Below are 22,051 nucleotides of genomic sequence, written 5' to 3'. Positions count from 1 at the left end.
GTAAGCTAGCCCGAGCCCGTTGTTTACAACGTCCGACAGGAGCCTCACCACGTGCTTCATCCAGAGGCGGAGCTCCTCGACATGCTCCCACTTCTCAGCCTCCTTCCAATCGTCCAGGAAGATGTTGGGCTCAGACGGATCGGTGGAAGCTCGGATGCGGATTCGATCGGGACACCAGTTCTCCATCTCTTGGTCAGCTCGTGCCTTGACGCCGCGAATGAGGTTCTCGACGGTCTCGAGAGACCCCCCGTGGCGCAAAAACAAGTCGATGAGTGAGGGGAACCGCCCGTCATCGTCTACCATCTTCCAGGTGCCGTCTTGACTACCCGACGTCCCAGCCTCATCCTCCTCGGTGGGAGTGCGGTTCTCCCACGCCCGACGCTCCCGGAGGAACCCTGGGGCGATTCCGTCCATGCCGTAGATCGTCCCCCGAATCTCGAACTCGGGGTCGATGGGGGTGCGCATCATGCAGGAAAGCGCCACCATACCGTCCGCCCGCCCCGACTCTGCCGGGATCGCGGCGGGTGCCCCTGGATGAAGCCATGCTGGGGTTGGAGGGCCGAAAACCGGCAAATCCTCTTCCTGGTCTCCGGGCTCTTGCGGCGCCGGTGGTACCGGTTGGGGCGGACTGTGAGGAGGGGGCTCGAGCGGTCCTTCTTCTTGGCCCCCCTGTTGCTGCTGCTGTTGCTCCTCGAGCTCCTGCGGCTCTTGTCGGCGGTTCTGCTCCTACAGCTGCCACCGCATCTCCTGCTCGTGCTCCTCCTCTTCTTTCTTCTTCTGCTCCTCGAGGGAGCGAAGCCCGGCAGGCCAGGGTGTCCGTCCCGTGACGAGAGAAGTTTGGTCCTCCTCGTCCATGGGATGGGCGTCCCTCGAAGTCCCGTCGCTGCCAGAACCATCACTAATGGTAACGGGATCCCCCTCGACCCCCGATCGGGGAGGCTCGGGGGCTCCTTCCTGCCCTTGGAGCCGGGGCGCCTCAGTTTGTTTTGGCGACGATGGGGCAGGATCACTCGCCGGGGGACGAGGTGGGGCGCTCTCGGTGCCGGTCGGCGGCTGAGGGTCGGAGGAGCCTGTAAAACGAAAAACAAAGGTCAGCCGCTATAATGGCCGACGTAAGGACGGCACAAATCCCATGAGTAAGCTGCTAACCTGAGTCCTTGGAGCCCGCTCCCACCTTGAGCTGTTTTGCCATCGAAGGCTGGGCCTGCTCGAGCGTCTGCTTCAATCTGAGGAAAGAGGGACGGACTTAAAGAAAACCGTTATACGAGAAAACGCGAAGAATCAGGAGAATAAAATTCGCAACGTCAAAGAACTTACCCCACAAGAAGAATGGCTCGCCTGCCGGAACCTCGACTGGTGGGCCTCGAACCACCCCGCGTCAAGGCCCCGGGCCCCTCGAGAGCAGGCGCAGGCCTTGACCCAGTGACTCCTGCCTGGCGGGCGCCAGGACTGGTGCTCCAGCGGCCGGTCTCTCCCTTCTCAGAGGCCACGGCGCGACCGCAGGTCAACGGCCCCGTCGCCTGGGGCTTAGCTTGGCCACCCACCTTTGGCGCAGGGGGAGGTTGGGGGCGCGGGGCGGCCTGACTGGTCGTGGGCGCAGGAGGGGTGTCAGTACGGGGGCGGTGAGATCCGCCTGGCCCCTCCTTTGGCGCTCCCATCCGCGGGACGTCGACGTCGCCTCGAGACAGACCCTCGAGGATCCGGTCGAGGCGAGACGCCATATCCTCAGAATCGTCGCTGTCGTCATCACCGTCCCCGCCATCATCTTCACTAGGGGATTCTTCTTCAGGCTCCCCCCTCTGCCTGGATTTGGCTCGACGCGCTTCTAACGCTTGGCGGTCGAGGTTCTTCTTCCTCTTCCCTTTCTTCTCAGAGTCCTTGGCGGACTTCAGTTTCTCAGCGGACTGGCGCCGTTGTTGACGGTTCTTAAGTATCAATTTTAATTATCAAATAAACAAGAGAAAGGACCAATATGTAAACAACACCTAGAATTAGGGTTTGATCTAACAGAATTCCACGAGTTTTGTTGTTTATCTGTTTCTGCAGGGGGTTATCAGGAAATAAGGAAGAAAGGCCTACATGTCGGGATTACATAGAGATATCAACGCACCGTGCAATTTTACATCATCTAGAAGACTCCAGAAGCCACGAGACCGAAGCGGAGGCAAAACTGGGCCAGGCCCAGGGCGCCCGCCCTGGTAGCCTGGGCGCCCGCCCCCCTGCTGGAGCCAAATCAGGACTCTTTCGTTCGGGATATTCCACCGACCTATTGGATCAAGAAAAACATAGTACCACCTCGGCTATCGACCCAAAAACGCATAGAAGGGGAGGACTATATAAGCAAGGCCCCCCTAGCCCCTGGAGAAGACATGAAGAAATTATCATAGAGACTGAGGGGTGCCCTTGAAGGAAAACCTCTTCTCTAATTAATATTTCTTTTTAGGCTTAGCAATCAATGTAAGGTAGAAATAGATCTTCTAGTTTCTACTAGATTGAGAGAGATAGAGTGGAGGTGTAGAATGGAGGAAGCCCGGCCTGTCGGTGTCTACTCCAAGCTTGTACCTGCGGGATCAAGTTCTCCTAACCCGAAGCTTGCTCCTAGGATTCTTCAGTAATTCGACTTCTAAATTCTAGTAAGTTCTTGTTTTATTGTTCTTATGGTTTGTGAGTTTACTTTAATCTCTTCGCGTAGAGTTTAGAGTAATCATTGCTGGCGTAAACGTGGTGTTTAGGCTGGGGTACTCATAGATATTCCCTGATTAGCTGGACCGTGGTAGTAGTGAGGAACGTGACAATTCCGAGCTACCTTTGTAGATCACATCTCGTTAGCAGGAAGGATAGGGTTTATAGGTGCGGGTCGAACATCCTTTGTGGTGTCTAGATTCCGTTAGCCTCCCCATTAGAACAGTAGATCATCCTTACCAAGGTTAGAAAGAGACTACGGTTGCAGTCTTCTCTATTTATCACTCACATCGAAAGACATTCTTTGTGCCTAAAGGTTAGTACTAATAGACCGGTTAGTCAGATGCACTCTTTCTCCTAGTGGTAAAAAAAAATAAATACGATACTCTGGATAATTTCCCGGGTGAAGTGCTCACCGATATCCGTGCGCTTGCGGATCAATTCCTTATTGCGTTCCCAAATATCAACAAGCATTTCTGGCGCCGTTGCCGGGGAGAAAGACGGTTGCTGAGATAACCTGAGTCTTGCTACTAGCTTGTATCTATACTTTTATCTTTTCTTATCTTTTATATCCTTTATTTATTTTCTTTATTCTTACCTTATGGAAAACCAAAATTCTAAATCGATCCATGAGTCTGCAATCCCTTTAGCAACTGATCTTTTACCATGGGAATCATCACAGCCTATCCAAACACCCCAGTATAAGTTAAGTTCTAGGTTGATTGCCATGATTCAAAACCTATCTTTTTCGGGAAAGGAAGACGAAAACCCTTACCTTCATATTAGAGATTTTGAGCAAACATGTGATTGTCTTCGCATTGAAGGCATTTCTGATAAGACTTTACGTTGGAAGCTTTTTCCTTTTTCTCTAAGGGGAGAAGCTAGACAATGGTACAGTCAGAAGGTAAGTCAACAACAAGGTGAATGGGGAGTTTTACGAGCCAACTTTTGTCTAGATTTCTATTCCCTTGACCGTATAGCCGACCTTAGACTCGAAGTCCTATCTTTTAAAAAAAAAGATAATGAAACTTTGGGAAAATCCTGGAAATGTTTTTCTGATCTTTTAGAATCTGGTCCAAACCTTAATCTTGAAGACCCTGTTCTTTTATTTCACTTTTTTCTAGGTCTTCATAGAAATCACAAACAAATGCTACACACAATGTCTAGAGGTTCTTTCTTTCGCATCCCTGCTGATGAAGCAAGAGTGATCCTAGATAGAATCCTAGAAGCTGAGATGGATAATACCCTTCATGATGAAACCTACGAAGCCGAAGTACACACTCTGCCAAATTATTCATCTACTTTAGCTATCCCAAGTTCTGAGCCTCAAGAGGAAGAAATTCCACTACCGGACTTCATGCTGGATATAGAATCCGATCTTTTTGCCGATTTTGGAAATATTTCAAACTACCATTCTATTGACAAACCCCAAAACGGTCAATTTAGCATTTATTTACCAAGTGAATATCAATTGAGAGAGCTTATCTCAGTCATGAGTAGCGAATGGTTGGAGGAATCAGAGTTTTCCTCTGATGTGATCCGTTTGGACACACCCTCTATAACTATACGCTGTGCTTATAATTCTGATCGATTTAATGCTCTTTATAATCCTGTTGTGGGGATCAACATTATGTTTGAATCCTTTGCACTTAAACTATTTAAAAATCTTATCTTAACCCCCACAACAAAGGTCATAAAGGAATCTTCGGGACGATTAGTCCCCAGTCTTGGAATTATAAATGTCCTACCTCTTACGGTAGAAGGCTCCATGGTTCATTTGAACTTCTATATCTTTGATACATGGGACTTCGACCTATTGATAGGACAACCTTTTAGAAGACTCCTTTATGAAGGTCATACTGGAAAGCTACACATTTCTTTTGAAAAACCTTTAAATTCTCAATAATATTTCACTCCTTAAACAATAAGGCCGAGTCATATCTTTTGCCTGATCCTATGGAGGAGGTAAAGGCTGCATCTCTAGAGCTTTTGGATGAACCAGACTTAGAAGACGAAACTCCTTTCTTCACAGAAGAAGAAGACGAACCTTCTGAGCCTGAACCCTTAGATGAGTTTGCAGAAACACCTAGACCCCCCATAGAGCTTAAAACTTTACCACCCGGTCTTACCTATGCTTTCCTAAACAATAATCCAGAGTTTCCTGTGATCATTAGCGATAAACTCACTCAGGATCAAACTCTGTGATTAATGACCATTCTTGAGAAACATCACTCAGTATTCGGCTACTCACTTCAAGATCTTACAGGAATCAGTCCTATGATTTGTACCCATCGTATTCCAACAGATCCTTCTGTTACACCCTCTCGAGAACCCCAACGTAGACTTAACAACACTATGAGAGAGGTAGTTAAAAAGGTAGTTATTAAGTTGCTGCATGCAGGGATTATATATCCTGTGCCGCACAGTGAGTGGGTGAGCCCAGTCCAAGTTGTGCCCAAAAAGGGAGGCATGACAGTTATTATGAATGAAAAGTACGAGCTAATTCCGCAACGCACCGTCACAGGATGGCGGATGTGCATAGACTATAGAAAACTAAATAAAGCCACGAGAAAGGATCACTTTCCTTTACCTTTTATAGATGAGATGCTAGAGCGGTTAGCAAACCATTCATTCTTTTGTTTCTTAGATGAATATTCCGGGTATCATCAAATCCCGATCCATCCCGATGATCAAAGCAAAACCACTTTTACATGCCCTTATGGAACTTATGCTTACCGTAGAATGTCTTTTGGGTTATGTAATGCACCAGCTTCTTTTCAAAGATGCATGATGTCTATATTTTCTGATATGATTGAAGAGATTATGGAAGTTTTCATGGATGATTTCTCTGTTTATGGAAAAACTTTTGATAGTTGTCTTGAAAACTTAGATAAGGTTTTGCAAAGATGTGAAGAAAAGCACTTAATCCTTAATTGGGAAAAATGTCATTTTATGGTTAGGGAAGGAATAGTGCTGGGACACTTAGTGTCTGAAAGAGGAATTGAGGTAGACAAAGCTAAAATTGAAGTAATTGAACAACTACCTCCACCTGTGAATATAAAAGGAATTCGAAGCTTTCTTGGCCATGCTGGTTTTTATCGTAGATTCATAAAAGATTTTTCATTCATTGCTAGACCACTTACTCTTTTGCTAGCCAAGGATGCTCCTTTCGAATTTGATGATGCATGTCTAACATCTTTCAATTTATTAAAGAAAGCACTCATCTCTGCACCAATCATTCAACCCCCTGATTGGTCGTTGCCTTTTGAAATTATGTGTGATGCTAGTGATTATGCCGTGGGGGCAGTATTGGGACAAACTAAAGATAAGAAGCATCATGCAATTGCTTATGCCAGTAAAACTTTGACAGGAGCTCAACTTAATTATGCAACCACTGAAAAAGAGCTTCTGGCTGTTGTCTTTGCCATTGATAAATTTAGATCTTATTTAGTTGGAGCTAAAATAATTGTTTACACTGATCATGCTGCACTAAAATATTTGCTCACTAAAAAAGATGCTAAACCTCGCCTAATTAGATGGATTTTATTACTCCAAGAATTTGACTTAGAAATAAAAGATAAAAAGGGAGTAGAAAATTCTGTTGCTGATCACCTGTCTAGAATGTATTTTAAGAGTCCACAGGAAACCCCAATCAATGATTCACTCCGGGACGACATGCTCTACGGGATTAACAGGTCTGACCCCTGGTATGCAGATATTGTTAATTTTATGGTTTCAGGGTATGTACCACCAGGAGCAAACAAGAAGAAGCTTATTCAAGAAAGTCGTTCACATATATGGGATGAGCCATACCTCTTCCGAGTATGCTCTCATGGCTTACTCAGGAGATGTGTGACCAGAGGAAGGATGGAAGATCATCGACAGATGTCATTCATCACCATATGGAGGTCACTATGGAGCATTCCGTACACATTCAAAGATCTGGTAGTGTGGATTCTACTGGCCTACAATGTATGAAGACACGAAGCAATATATCAGGAGATGTGGGCCATGTCAAAGGCACGGAAACATAAATACAAGGGATGCAATGCCACTCACCAACAACCTTCAGATTGAGCTCTTTGATGTCTGGGGAATAGACTACATGGGTCCATTTCCTCCATCAAAGAAGTGTGAGTACATTTTGGTGGCGGTTGACTATGTCTCCAAGTGGGTAGAAGCATTACCTTGCAAGCATGCCGACAACGTCAGTTCAAAGAGGATGTTTGAAGAAATTATATTTCCAAGATTTGGAGTTCCCAGAGTAGTGATAAGTGATGGAGGAGCACACTTCATCGACAAACGCTTCAAGCAATATCTATCAAGACATGGAATCTGTCACAACGTCGCTACCCCCTATCATCCTCAGACAAGTGGCCAAGCAGAGACTTCCAACAAACAAATCAAGAATATTCTTCAGAAGACAGTAAATGAAATGGGAACGACGTGGAAAGACAAGTTACCCGATGCACTCTGGGCATACCGGACAGCATACAAGACCCCAATTGGAATGTCTCCATACCAATTGGTGTATGGGAAGACTTGCTATCTACCTATTGAACTAGAGTTCAAAGCACACTGGGCCATAAAGAGATGGAATATGGACCTAGATGTTGCTGGAGATTATAGAAGAATGCAACTATCAGAATTGGAAGAATGGCGAGAGAAGGCATATCACAATTCAAAAATCTACAAAGAAAGAGTCAAGAGGTGGCATGACAAGAGAATCAAGAAGGAGTTCACACCCGGAGATAAGGTATTACTTTTTAATTCCAGGGTAAAGCTTTTCGGGCATGGAAAACTCCGGAGCAAATGGGAAGGACCATTCAAGGTAATCAATTCATCATCCCACGGAGCTATCACACTTCAAAATAGCGAAGGTACGTTATTCAAGGTAAATGGTCAACGTCTTAAATTATTTTTAGAGCCCAATGAGGAATTTGAAGAAATAGACGTAGTCCATTTTTACCTTCCCATGGAGAATTAGAGCCCGACACTTTTGGTCTGATGGTTTTGGGGCATATATATTTTTCTAAATAATTTCGCATCTAGAAACGCGCTCGGAAAAGTGGGCCCACAGAGGAGCCAGAGAGAGGGCGGGCGCCCAGGTCAAGTGGGCGGGCGCCCAGCCCCTGTTCCCCCTCGGTCCCGACTTTCTCTGATATGGAAAATGCACTTAGGGTAATCCGAATAATCCCTCGGATGGAAAGTTTCGCACGCACATCGACGGGAGCAACCCGAACAACCCATAGAGGCATCCTTTTGACCCCTATATAAACAGACCCCTGACCTCAGTTTTCAGACACCAAGCCACCAAGCTTTCTCTCCTTCAATTAGAGCTTAATTAGCTCTACTTCAATTAAAATTTTATTAGTTCCTTGCTACTCCAATGGCCGAGAAATACCACGATGATTGGGAAGTCGTCCCCTTCAACCTCAACATGGAGCCAGTGGAAGACCCCGATGCCCGTGCTCTCGTCCCGGCCAACACAGAGCGACAACTAGAAGCCATGCCATTACGCTAACGCAGCTCCGCCCAATCCTACCATGCTCAACCAGTTCTCACCGCACCACCACAACCCCTACTCCTCAAAGGACCATCATCCAAGACGAAGACCACTATCAAGGTACCAATCGGTACAAGGATCCTTCCACCTAGACCCAATGAGAGGGTCGTTGGAGTCAAGACCAACTGGAGCGGCGAGATCAGCAGCGTTCGCTACACTACGGAGGAGGAAAGGCCTTACTTTGAAGGGATTAGAGCATCCAAAGTCCGTTTCATCCCTCCAAAGGCAGCCCCGAAGCACTCTCTCAATGCTTTTGAGACACCTCCCAAGCGTCGCAAGACTATAATGGATATTGATGAGGAAGTTCGCAGGCTAGATAGAGTTATCATAGACCTCCAGTCCTCGATTAATTCCCTCACTAGGCAGCTCTCTAACCACAACACCGTTATATTAGGCCTTAGGCAGGATCTTGCCAGTGCCAACAAGAAGATCAAGGAATTAGAGCGCCGTTAAGTTATCTAGATTAGACCTTGAGGCAATGCATCTTAGTCATTTATCTTTAAATTCGGTTTAGGTTTACTATTATCATCAGTTTACTATTATTATCAGTTTGCTATCAGTTTGTTATCAGTCTTTTGTACTAAATGCCTCAAGATCAATAAAGAGTATTACTATTATTATTATGTCTTGTGTGTCTCTACTTTATTTTGGTGCAAGAAAGCAGAAAACAAGTATGGGGGAGATCCCTTAACATGCCAAACACACTCCGAATACACCACTCCACGATTCAGGTACACACTCTGCACACTTTACTTCATACATACATTTATTTTGGATTATGCAGATTACTGTTTCCGACATGATAAAATAAAAAGATTAAAATATTTCTAATCATGATTAATCTCAATCTGTGATATTTCCTGAAAAGTTGCAATTATTATAAAATCATTTTAAAACCCTGTGTTACTCAAGTCAATATCCCTTAACATGCCAAACACACTCCGAATACACCACTCCACGATTCAGGTACACACTCTGCACACTTTACTTCATACATACATTTATTTTGGATTATGCAGATTACTGTTTCCGACATGATAAAATAAAAAGATTAAAATATTTCTAATCATGATTAATCTCAATCTGTGATATTTCCTGAAAAGTTGCAATTATTATAAAATCATTTTAAAACCCTGTGTTACTCAAGTCAATATGGAATATGTGATGGTAGAGTATGAGTTTCTTATTCTTGATATCATTGTTGCTTGGAGAATTTATTTCAAAATATTCAAAATTCTAGCTACCATCCTCAGTGTTTTATATGCCTGATAAAAATAAAAATATTAATGATGATTATAAAGCTATCTACTCTGTATTGAGTTTGTTCAAAATGAGTTAGACCCTTGTTGAGAGATTTATCATGCTCCTAAGATCAAGATATTATTTCAGAAAGATTCACTCTTCTGAAGTATTATTGCATTAGAGGCATGGGCTATGCAAAAATAAAAATATTTCGAGGAAATAAAAAGGAGCAAGTGCTCGACAACCTCGCAGAAAAAATGGACAAGTGTCCGGCAGTAGAATTAGGGGTACCTCGGTATCCACTTAAAAAAATGATGAAATGAAAATGATAGCCCATGGTCCCTCTAATAAGCAATATGCCAGCAAGAGTTGACAAAGATTTTAATTTCCAAAGTCTTTGATCTAAGAGTATGACATTCCCCTCCTCGGATCCCGTTTTGACCAGGCAATAAATGTAAAGTAAGAATGCTTGAGAATTTTTGCAAAATAAAACAGCCTCAGTGAGATATATATATATAAAAGATAATGAGTGATCTGAGAGAACCAATGAGGATAAAAAGGTATGCTAACTTTCTTTCAAAAATATAACAAAAACTCCAAGTGACAGGATTGAGAAGAAAGGATCTTTACTCTTAACCATAAACATCCCTGACTATGGTACACAGTGGAATTTTAACACCCTGCAATTATATAAAGAGAATGTTTTAAATGTTTTACCCCAGATATTTTTCTTAACCATCCTTTTCTCGAGGACGAGTAAAAGCCTAAGTATGGGGGTATTTGTTGACGGTTCTTAAGTATCAATTTTAATTATCAAATAAACAAGAGAAAGGACCAATATGCAAACAACACCTAGAATTAGGGTTTGATCTAACAGAATTCCACGAGTTTTGTTGTTTATCTGTTTCTGCAGGGGGTTATCAGGAAATAAGGAAGAAAGGCCTACATGTCGGGATTACATAGAGATATCAACGCACCGCGCAATTTTACATCATCTAGAAGACTCCAGAAGCCACGAGACCGAAGCGGAGGCAAAACTGGGCCAGGCCCAGGGCGCCCGCCCTGGTAGCCTGGGCGCCCGCCCCCCTGCTGGAGCCAAATCAGGACTCTTTCGTTCGGGATATTCCACCGACCTATTGGATCAAGAAAAACATAGTACCACCTCGGCTATCGACCCAAAAACGCATAGAACGGGAGGACTATATAAGCAAGGCCCCCCTGGCCCCTGGAGAAGACATGAAGAAATTATCATAGAGACTGAGGGGTGCCCTCGAAGGAAAACCTCTTCTCTAATTAATATTTCTTTTTAGGCTTAGCAATCAATGTAAGGTAGAAATAGATCTTCTAGTTTCTACTAGATTGAGAGAGATAGAGTGGAGGTGTAGAGTGGAGGAAGCCCGGCCTGTCGGTGTCTACTCCAAGCTTGTACCTGTGGGATCAAGTTCTCCTAACCCGAAGCTTGCTCCTAGGATTCTTCAGTAATTCGACTTCTAAATTCTAGTAAGTTCTTGTTTTATTGTTCTTATGGTTTATGAGTTTACTTTAATCTCTTCGCGTAGAGTTTAGAGTAATCATTGCTGGCGTAAACGTGGTGTTTTGGCTGGGGTACTCATAGATATTCCCTGACTAGCTGGACCGTGGTAGTAGTGAGGAACGTGACAATTCCGAGCTACCTTTGTAGATCACATCTCGTTAGCAGGAAGGATAGGGTTTATAGGTGCGGGTCGAACATCCTTTGTGGTGTCTAGATTCCGTTAGCCTCCCCATTAGAACAGTAGATCATCCTTACCAAGGTTAGAAAGAGACTACGGTTGCAGTCTTCTCTATTTATCACTCACATCGAAAGACATTCTTTGTGCCTAAAGGTTAGTAGTAATAGACCGGTTAGTCAGATGCACTCTTTCTCCTAGTGGTAAAAAAAATAAATACGATACTCTAGATAATTTCCAGGGTGAAGTGCTCACCGATATCCGTGCGCTTGCGGATCAATTCCTTATTGCGTTCCCAAATATCAACAGCCGTCTGTCACGGTCGACCTCATCCTCCTTTCTGGAGGCCTCGAGGACCGGACATCGATCCGTCCCTACCAGAACAAAGTTGGGCTTAAGAAGGGATCGAAAGAAATCCAAAATTGGAGCTGTGTATGAGAAAATAACATACCAGATCGATCGAGCCCACATCAGGCCTCATGGGGAAGCCGTTAACATGCTCCGGCTTAAAATCACCGGCAATGGCCGCCCTGACCCGGGCTGCGACCTCATCGTCCGCCGGAGCCTCGTTGGACATCCGGCACGCCTCGAGGTCCCGGGACGAGACGCTTGGGCCCATCTCGTCCATCCTCAGCGGACGAGACATCAGTGGGAGAACCCTTCGATGATGGACGGCCGAGAGGACGAGAGCGGCGGACAGACCCTCCAAGCGAAGCTTCTTCAGGGCGTCGAGAAGGGGGTCGAGCCGCGATTGATGTGCTTGGACGACGCCGTATGTCCAGTCCGCTGGACGCTCTGTGATTAGGCGACCGGTGTAAGCAGGTAGGAGATTGTCGTCGTTCCGCAGATAAAACCACTGGGAGTCCCAGCCGGCATGGTTAGTCGACAATCCCACTGGGATGTACTCGCGCGGCCTATTCGTCTTCCCCGTCTTCAGCACGAGGTTGAGGCATCCCGCCCGCACGGGCTTCCTCACGCCGGTGGTTCCGGTGGGGGCATTGAAGAGCTCGCCCCTATAGAGGTGGAGCCACAGCTCCCAGTGGGGCATCATCCCCAGATAGCCCTCACACACTGTTGACGGTCCTTAAGTACTAAAATTAATAATCAAATAAACATGGAAAAGGATCAATATGAAACAAACATCTAGAATTAGGGTTTTATCTGACAGAATTCCACGAGCTTTGGTGTTTATCTATTTCTGCAGGGGGTTATCAGAGAATATGGAGAGAAGGCCCACATGTCATGTTTACAACGAGATAATTACGTGCCGCGCAATTTTCCTCAATCTAGAAGAGTCCAGAAGCCGCAGGAACGAACGAGGGCACGATCGGTCTCGGGGGCAGGGCGGCCGCCCACCCCCCTTGGGCGCCCGCCCAGGGTTGGAGGCCAATCGGGACTCTGCTTCGGGACTACGCTCCACCGACCGAAAGGATCAATCTAAACCATACAATCTATGTCGGTTTGATCCAATGGCTCACGTTCACTTGAGGGGACTATAAAACCAAGGCCAAACCCCCCCTGGAGGGAGGAGAGGAGAAGAAATCATTATTCAGAGGTAGCCATCAAAGTTAGGGTTTAGAGCTTCTCTCCCACAGAGAATTAGAATTAGATACTCCCTAATCCTTCAGGTTTAGAGGTTTGATTAGATAGCAATTAGAGAAGTAGAGCACTACGCTCTGGATTCGGATCTTCGGTAATAAAGATTGGTATTATTCATATCTTTCTCTAATTCTTTGTTCTAATTGCATTATGTCTCTAATTATTATGTTCTTAGTTTGCTCTAGTTCTATATTTGATATAGTTCTAATTGATAATGAGTTTATGTATAAGTTTGCAAAGCGCTTAGCTCTTGACGTGAGGGAGTTAGGTGATAGATCACATGTGAGCATGGTGCTTAGATGTTATTTATCTGCAAATGTATCCTATTGGCCGGGTCATGTGGTAGTTCGCGATAGTGACACCTTCGCTGATTCTTATATAGTCCACCCTCCGTTGATAGGACAGGCAGAACCGGTATTGTGGAGTAAGTCATGCGATGCTCTGATTTACTTTATCAATGTTCCTTATACATGAATGAAGAGTCTTTTATGCTATATATGATCTTGTAGATAACTAGAGTAGATTATGACTTAGTAGTTAGTAGATAACTTAGAATCCATTCTCTAGCTAATCCGACATCACCTACATATATGAGGAGTAGTCTATTTTCTAATCGTTGTGTTATCTACCCATGAACTTATAATTCATTATCATTATCTTTATGGTTTACCCCCTGCTAAAGTAAGTGTCTGTGTGACGAGTTTCTCATTAGTAATCATGTTCTTGCAAGTTTATCTCTAGTCTATGCCTTGATAGATTTTGACCCCTTATTTTAATTTCATCCCTTGAGCAAAATTATAAATAACGATACCTGGAATACTTATCCTGGTGAAATGCTACAATGAGGTGTTTTATCTGTGCGCTTGCGGATAGAATAGATTATTTTCTAGAGAGCCTTTACATTTATAAATACCTTTGTACACTCTGGCACCATGCTGGGGATGACAACCTAGTATCTAAGTGGTGTTAGCAAGTGTCAACAAGCATTTCTGGCGCCGTTGCCGGGGAAATTATACGAGTCTCAGGAATAAGTCATAGAGGGGAACAAAAGGGTAATACTTAGGAACGGTAAGGAAAGCCAGAAAATCAATCAAGGTTATTCATATAAAATTTTAGACTAGACTATAGAGAAATAATTGCATAAAACAGCTACTAAGTGAGAAATCATAACAAGGCACCTCTGCTTTGGCAGGTTCACCCTGTTGTTTTTCTATGTTTACATTTTTATACAGGGTATATCAGGATTGACTTTGGGTACATTCAACTCTTCATCATCAGAACCAAAGCAATCAAGAGAAGAAGAAGCTAGTTACCAATTGCTGAAGCTATGGCACAGAAGACCCTACAAGAATTCTCTGCTCCAAGTCTTGACAACATTCCAACTTGTCCAAGATTTGCAGTAGAAGAAGGAGTACCCGAGTTTGAGCTCAAGTCATGCCTCATCAATTTGGTACAAGCTACACAATTCAGTGGAAAGGCACGTGAAGATGCTAGTGCACACTTGCAGAATTTCTTAGAGATTGGAAGCACAATCCACATCAACGGAGTTGACAAAGACGTCATACTGCTTTGCCTTTTTCCATTCTCACTAGAAGGGAAAGCGAGGAATTGGTTCTACACTCATCAAGATAACATCAACAACTGGACGAACTTGTCAGATGCCTTTCTATCGAAGTTTTTCCCTATAGGCAAAACAACTGCCTTAAGAGGAAATATTGTCAGTTTTCAACAGCAGAAGACAGAAGCCATTTCAGAAGCATGGGAGCCTTTTCAGGGATACATTTCAGATTGTCCTCACCATGGAATGGCCACATGGTTACTTATGCAGACCTTCTACCATGGATTAACACAGAAGGCTCGTGAGTGCCTAGATGCATCTGCGAAAGGATCATTCTTGGAGCTTACAATTGGAAAAGCAGAGATACTTTTGGATAAGATAGTAGAAAACCAAAGCTGGTTCCAAGATAAAGCTCAACAATGTCATCAAACTGAAGAAATACCAAAAGAAGTAAATGCATTATCAACTAAGAGGGAGAATTTGCTCCATTGGATTGACCAGAGGGCCAAGTTCAAAGAAGATCAAAGGGCCATTGAGACAGCATACAAATATCAACCAACTTTGAGTCAACCCAATAGCAAAGGTATGAACTCAGGTAATACTTTCAAGCAACTTTTATTAAAAGGGATAATTGCTCAACAAACCAAAATTAATGATGAAGTTAAACAAAGGCTAGATACAAATGAATCATCTCTAAAAGATATACACAATAAAATGGATTTTCTACTAACTGCTTTTGATGAGCAAAACACTCTTAATAAAAGGGTAGAGCTTAAATTAATAAAGATAGCTGCTGCACTGCCTGTTGCTACTAACATTGAGCAGGTAAAGAATATAACTACTAGAGGAGGCAAAGCTACCAGAGATCCCCCATACCCAAAAGAGAAACAAAGAACATCAGCACCAGTGCAACCAGCAGTGATAGAAGAAGAAAGCCCAGTTGAAGCAGAAGATCTGCTGCAACCACCAAGAACTAGAGAAATGAGGAAAGATTTTTATGACACCAACTATTTGCCATTTCCCAGAAGAAACAGAGGACTGCAGTCGGATGAGCAGTTTGGTAAGTTTGTAGAGGTCATTCAGAAATTATATGTCAACATACCTCTACTCGATGCCATACAGGTACCTACATATGCAAAGTACATCAGAGATATTCTTAACAAGAAGAGACCACTGCCCACCACTGAGGTTATCAAGCTGACAGAAGAATGTAGTGCGGCCATCCTCAACAAACCACCAAAGAAGAAGGAAGATCCCGGATGTCCCACTATTGATTGCTCGATCGGAAACCAACATTTTAACAATGCACTTTGTGATCTCGGAGCAAGTGTCAGTGTAATGCCAGCATCAGTCTACAAAAAGCTTGAGCATGCGACCCTAGAACCAACATCAATGTGCCTACAACTAGCGGATCAATCAGTTCGACATCCGTTGGGTATCGCCGAAAACATTCCAGTCAAGATCAGAGATTTCCTTGTGCCAGTAGACTTCGTAGTACTGGACATGAGTCCTGACTCAAAAGTGTCCATCATCCTTGGAAGGCCATTTCTGAGCACTGCCAATGCCCACATTGATGTCGGGAAGGGAGAAATCAAGTTCAACATAAACAGTCAAGAAGAACACTTCACATTCAAGCCCAGAGTAGAGAGAGACTCTACAGTGAAGGAAGTTCATGAAGAACCACTGGAGACACCATCTCCGGAGGAAGGTAACTTAGAAGATTAAAAGATTTGGAGGTCCAGCTTGGGGGACCTAAAAATCCCAAACCCTCACCGGGAGGTAAATCGGTATTTATCCGCATTATTAATTTTCTCATATTTAATTCTTGCATAATTAATTCTTGTATTAGTCATATATATTCATAGCATTATTATAATAATCAAAAGCCCCATATAAATAATATTCATGGTGTGTAACAACCCTGGTGTTGGAGCAGGTACTTCCGGAGGTGGAGCTCAAAGGAATGAGGGGAGAGCACCATCACCGCCACCACCACCCCCTCCTCCGTACACTGTGGACGTGTTTTTCGTGCAGTTTCTGGGGAGCCAGCGCAACATGGAGCAGATGCAGCGCAACATGGAAGAAGCCCTGCGCAATATCGCTGACAACACCCGCCGTGGGGATAACCAGGGCGGCCGTGAAGTCAATCAGTACAGCTCTTTCAAGGACTTCATGGATACTAAACCACCGGTCTTTAAGGAGTCCTTGGAACCGCTCGAGGCAGACGAATGGATTAACACCATGGAGCAAAAGTTCAGTCTCCTTCGGATGACCGAAGAGCTCAAGGCTGAGTATGCATCACATCAGTTGCAGGGGCATGCTGGGATCTGGTGGTCTCATCATCGCACCACTTACCCAGAGGGGACCCCGATCACCTGGAACCGCTTCACCACCGCCTTCCGAGGGAACTATATTCCTCCGGGTGTGGTGGAAATGAAGGTTGGAGAGTTCATGAGGCTGTCCCAGGGAACGAAGTCAGTGAAGGAGTATCTGCACGCTTTCAACAATCTCCCTCGTTATGCCCCCGAGTTTGTGAACACGGAGGCCAAGAAGATCGCTAGTTTCCAGAGAGGCTTGAGCCCAAAGATGCTGAAGACCATGGGTACAGGAACTCAGGCTACTTTCAATGCCTACATTAGTGACTGTCTGACCCAGGAGAACAATAACAACAACTATAGTGCATCCAAGTCCCGCAAGAGGGCTTTTGAAGCTGGATCGTCTAAGTCCAGGGCACCAATGGCAGGACGTCAGCAGTATCGTCCTCCTGCCCTAGGTGCTAGATTCCGACCGCCGCAGAGAAGGAACACAGGGCATCCCACGCAGCAGAAGCCGTACAAGGTAGCAATAGCTCCCGCCAAGCCAAAGGCAATTCAAGCTACAGCACCTGCCGCGAACAACATGACCAAGGGGCCGTGCTACAACTGCCACAAGATGGGGCACTTTGCTAAGGAATGTCCCTACCCCAAGAAGCAGTAGGCAACCTACCCAGCTCGTGTGCACCATACCTCAATAGAGGAGATCCCGAAAGGAGAACCAGTAACAGCTGGTATGTTTCCCGTCAACCAACATCTCGCAGCTGTTTTGTTTGATTCTAGATCATCGCATTCATTCATGAGCCAAGCATTTGCACAAAAGCATGACCAAGTAGTTACAGATCTGGGTTATGGCTATCGCATCAGCTCAGCAGGGGCAGATGTGTTGACAAATAGAGTGGTCCGAGGGGCAACCCTGGATATAAATAACCGGGTGTTTCGAGTCAACCTAGTAGTCATGCCTGGGTTAGTTTTGGATGTTATCATGGGCATGAACTGGATGAAGGAGTGGGATGCTGTCATAGATGCTGGGAAAAGGGTGTTATCTCTCAGAGAACCTCAGGGCAGTGGGTCTTATCAAGTACCTCTGCCCCATCGCTTTGACTTTGCTAGCATCTCCTGTGCTACGCACGTGGTTCCTCTGCCACAGATCCTAGTGGTCTGTGAGTTCCCTAATGTTTTTCCTGAGGAATTGCCAGGACTTCCCCCGAATAGGGAAGTAGAGTTTGCAATAGAGTTGATACTAGGTACCACACCAATCTCTAGAAGGCCGTACCGGATGCCGCCTAATGAACTCGCTGAATTGAAGAATCAACTAAAGGAATTGTTGGATGAAGGGTTCATCCGGCCGAGTTCGTCGGAATGGGGCTGTCCGGCGTTGTTTGTGAAAAAGAAGGATCAATCGCTGCGCATGTGCGTAGACTATCGTCCACTCAATGCGGTCACGATTAAGAATAAGTATCCGCTGCCGAGGATTGATATCTTGTTTGATCAATTATCTAAGGCAAAGGTGTTTTCCAAGATAGATTTGAGGTCCGGGTATCACCAAATCAAGATCCGTCCGCAAGATATACCGAAAACTGATTTTTCTACTAGATATGGGTTGTATGAGTATCTTGTCATGTCCTTTGGGTTGACGAATGCTCTTGCATACTTTATGTATCTGATGAACTCAGTCTTTATGCCAGAGTTAGACAAGTTTGTTGTGGTGTTCATCGATGACATTCTGGTCTATTCCGAGAATGAGCAAGATCATGCTGAGCATCTAAGAGTCGTGTTAACATGACTGCGAGAGCATCAGCTATATGCAAAGTTCAGTAAGTGTGAGTTCTGGCTGAAGAAAGTTCCTATCCTAGGGCACATTCTGTCAGAAGAAGGGATTGCTGTGGATCCGTCAAAGGTGCAGGAAGTCATGGACTGGAAGGCACCAACTTCTGTCTCGGAAGTTCGAAGTTTTCTTGGCCTAGCCGGGTACTACCGTCGTTTCATACCTGACTTCTCCAAGATTGCTAAGCCAATGACCAGTTTACTACAAAAGGATCATAAGTTTGTCTAGACAGAAGGGTGTGAACTGGCCTTCCGCACCTTGCGAAAGTTGTTAACCACCGCTCCCGTTCTGGCGCAACCAAATGTCGAGAAGCCTTTTGATGTGTTTTGCAACGCATCGAAAAGTGGTCTAGGGTGTGTGCTGATGCAAGAAGGCAGAGTTATAGCTTACGCTTCACGGCAGTTGGGGAAGCATGAAGTCAAATACCCAACTCACGACCTCGAGCTAGCAGCGGTAGTGCACGCTGTGAAGATCTGGAGGCACTATTTGCTGGGAAACAAGTGTCATATCTACAAATATCATAAAAGTCTAAAGTACATATTCTCTCAGTCTGAGCTAAATATGAGGCAGCGAAGATGGTTAGAGCTGATCAAGGATTACGATCTGGAGGTCCACTATCATCCAGGCAAGGCTAATGTGGTAGCAGACGCCTTGAGTCGCAAACCACACTATCAAGTGGTTCAACCTTTGTTTGAAGATGGTTTCAATCTCATGCATCCTGAAGTCTTATGTCACATACTGCTCAGTTGTTCACTTGAAAGTCAAGTCATCGAAGGTCAGAAAACAGACAAGGGTATTTTCCACATCAAAGAGAAGATCAAAGACGACCCAAAGACTCAGTTCCGAGTTGATGAAAAAGGGGTATTGTGGTTTCAGCACCGGTTAGTAGTTCCGAAGAATCGAGAACTAAAGAACCGCATCATGGATGAAGCGCAGCTTTCAAAACTTTCTATCCGTCCTGGCAGTAGCAAGATGTATCAAGACCTGAGGTCTCGCTTTTGGTGGACCAAAATGAAGAAAGAAATAGCAGCATATGTGGCCCGTTGTGACACGTGTTGCAGAGTCCAGGCTATACATATGAAACCCGTGGGTCTGTTGCAACCATTGTCAGTCCCAGAGTGGAAATGGGAAGAGGTCAGCATGGACTTTATCACAGGTTTGCCGACAACACGAAAGGGGAATGACTCGATTTGGGTAATCATAGATCGATTGACCAAGTCAGCTCATTTCATTCTAGTTAAGAACACGTACAGACCTCCCGAGTATGCTGATATATGTTGATATTTGGGAACGCAATAAGGAATTGATCCGCAAGTGCACGGATATCGGTGAGTACATCACCCGTGAGGTTATCCAGAGTATCGTATTTATTTTTTTACCACTAGGAGAAAGAGTGCATCTGACTAACCGGTCTATTACTACTAACCTTTAGGCACAAAGAATGTCTTTCGATGTGAGTGATAAATAGAGAAGACTGCAACCGTAGTCTCCTTCTAACCTTGGTAAGGATGATCTACTGTTCTAATGGGGAGGCTAACGGAATCTAGACACCACAAAGGATGTTCAACCCGCACCTATAAACCCTATCCTTCCTGCTAACGAGATGTGATCTACAAAGGTAGCTCGGAATTGTCACGTTCCTCACTACTACCACGGTCCAGCTAGTCAGGGAATATCTATGAGTACCCCAGCCTAAACACCACGTTTACGCCAGTAATGATTACTCTAAACTCTACGCAAAGAGATTAAAGTAAACTCATAAACCATAAGAACAATAAAACAAGAACTTACTAGAATTTAGAAGTCGAATTACTGAAGAATCCTAGGAGCAAGGTTCGGGTTAGGAGAACTTGATCCCGCAGGTACAAGCTTGGAGTAGACACCGACAGGCCGGGCTTCCTCCACTCTACACCTCCACTCTATCTCTCTCAATCTAGTAGAAACTAGAAGATCTATTTCTACCTTACATTGGTTGCTAAGCCTAAAAAGAAATATTAATTAGAGAAGAGGTTTTCCTTCGAGGGCACCCCTCAGTCTCTATGATAATTTCTTCATGTCTTCTGCAGGGGCCAGGGGGGCCTTGCTTATATAGTCCTCCCCTTCTATGCGTTTTTGGGTCGATAGGCGAGGTGGTACTATGTTTTTCTTAATCTAATAGGTCGGTGGAATATCCCGAACGAAGAGAGTCCCGAAAGCAATCCAGAGGGGGGCGGGCGCCCAGGCCTCCAGGGCGGGCGCCCTAGGCCTGGCCCTGTTTCGCCTCCGCTTCGGTCTCGTGGCTTCTGGAGTCTTCTAGATGATGTAAAATCGTGCGGTGCGTTGATATCTCTATGTAATCCTGACATGTGGGCCTTTCTTCCTTGTTTCCTGATAACCCCCCTGCAGAAATAGATAAACAACAAAACTCGTGGAATTCTGTCAGATCAAACCCTAATTCTTGGTGTTGGTTGCATATTGGTCCTTTCTCTTGTTTATTTGATAATTAAAATTGATACTTAAGAACCGTCAACAAATACCCCCATACTTAGTGTAACAGAACCGTCCAATTTATAATTAAAAAAGGGGCTGGTTGTGGGATAGGATTTATGATATTATTTAAGCGATGGACATCTAACTGCAGCTCAGCAATCCTAGTAATCAGCTCTTCCTCTCTCATTTCAGCATGGAACAAGGCTCTAACTCTAGCAGCTTCTCTATTTTCAGCCAAGCGCATAGCCTCATCTCTCTCTCTAGTCATTTGCATCATGCGGGCGTGTGCTTCATTGCGCTCTCTAACTGCGTTCGTAACTTGATTACGGCGGGCCTGCAAAGCGGTGTGATAGTTTTGGATTTCAGTTTGTGCATCCATAAAAGCCTTGCGGTGCTTGCGCACTCTCTTGCGTAGTTTGCGCTGCCCAACCTGAGCTTGCTGAAGCGCTAGCATGGCATCTATGTAGGTGTCCTGGCGCACATAGTACAGCTTAAGTACCGCTAGCATGGCACTCATGGCAGGGCTAGAACTATACCCTAGCAAGGTTTCTCTCATCTCCAAAGACTCATTCCCAACCTGGGACACAAATGTGTCAGTCACACTCACTCTAGGAACGGATCCCGCTGGGCCATTCACTAGCTCATCACCATGCTCTTGGCAAATCTCTAGCAAAACCTCCAGGGCTGCTACTTGGGCACCCTCCCAAGGAGTTTGGCCATCACAGTCAACTAACCAACCTAGCCACTGTGGGTTATTGGGACAAGGGGGAACTGTAATTTGGATATCTACCCAAGGTAAGGCTCCTGCATGCTCAGCCTCGGTCCAAGTGTACTTAGGTGGTTCCTCATATCCAACTGAACTTAGCACCCTCCACAACAAAGTAGGAGTGCCAAACATGTCCAGGAAAGTCTCACTCGCGTGCGGGGCTGCCATCTGTAGAAAGACCACATTTGAGTAAGGGAGATTAATTACAAGGAGAGATAAAGAATCATATTTTCAAAATTAGATACCCAAGTATTGCATAAAGAATGTATGAATGATTCATGATGCATGCACGTTCCATACGTCCTTTCCAAACTTAGAAC

General features: G+C 44.9%; 1 protein-coding gene across 1 annotated transcript in view; it reads right to left on the bottom strand.

Moving 5' to 3' along the window:
• Nucleotides 727–22,051, bottom strand: part of LOC110431949 (putative uncharacterized protein DDB_G0294196) — an 82,116-nt gene continuing 60,791 nt past the window's right edge. Inside the window, exons 3-4 of the mRNA XM_021451809.1 lie at nt 1,150–1,226; nt 727–1,070 (exon numbers count right to left, since the gene is read on the bottom strand). Coding sequence (XP_021307484.1) covers nt 727–1,070; nt 1,150–1,226 — 421 coding nt within the window. The remainder of the gene's footprint in view (nt 1,071–1,149; nt 1,227–22,051) is intronic.

This window comes from Sorghum bicolor, chromosome 1 (assembly GCF_000003195.3).
Source record: "Sorghum bicolor cultivar BTx623 chromosome 1, Sorghum_bicolor_NCBIv3, whole genome shotgun sequence".
Classification (NCBI taxonomy): Eukaryota; Viridiplantae; Streptophyta; class Magnoliopsida; order Poales; family Poaceae; genus Sorghum; species Sorghum bicolor.
The sequence above is the reverse complement of the archived record's forward strand: the minus strand, read 5'-3'. Positions and strand labels throughout refer to the sequence as shown.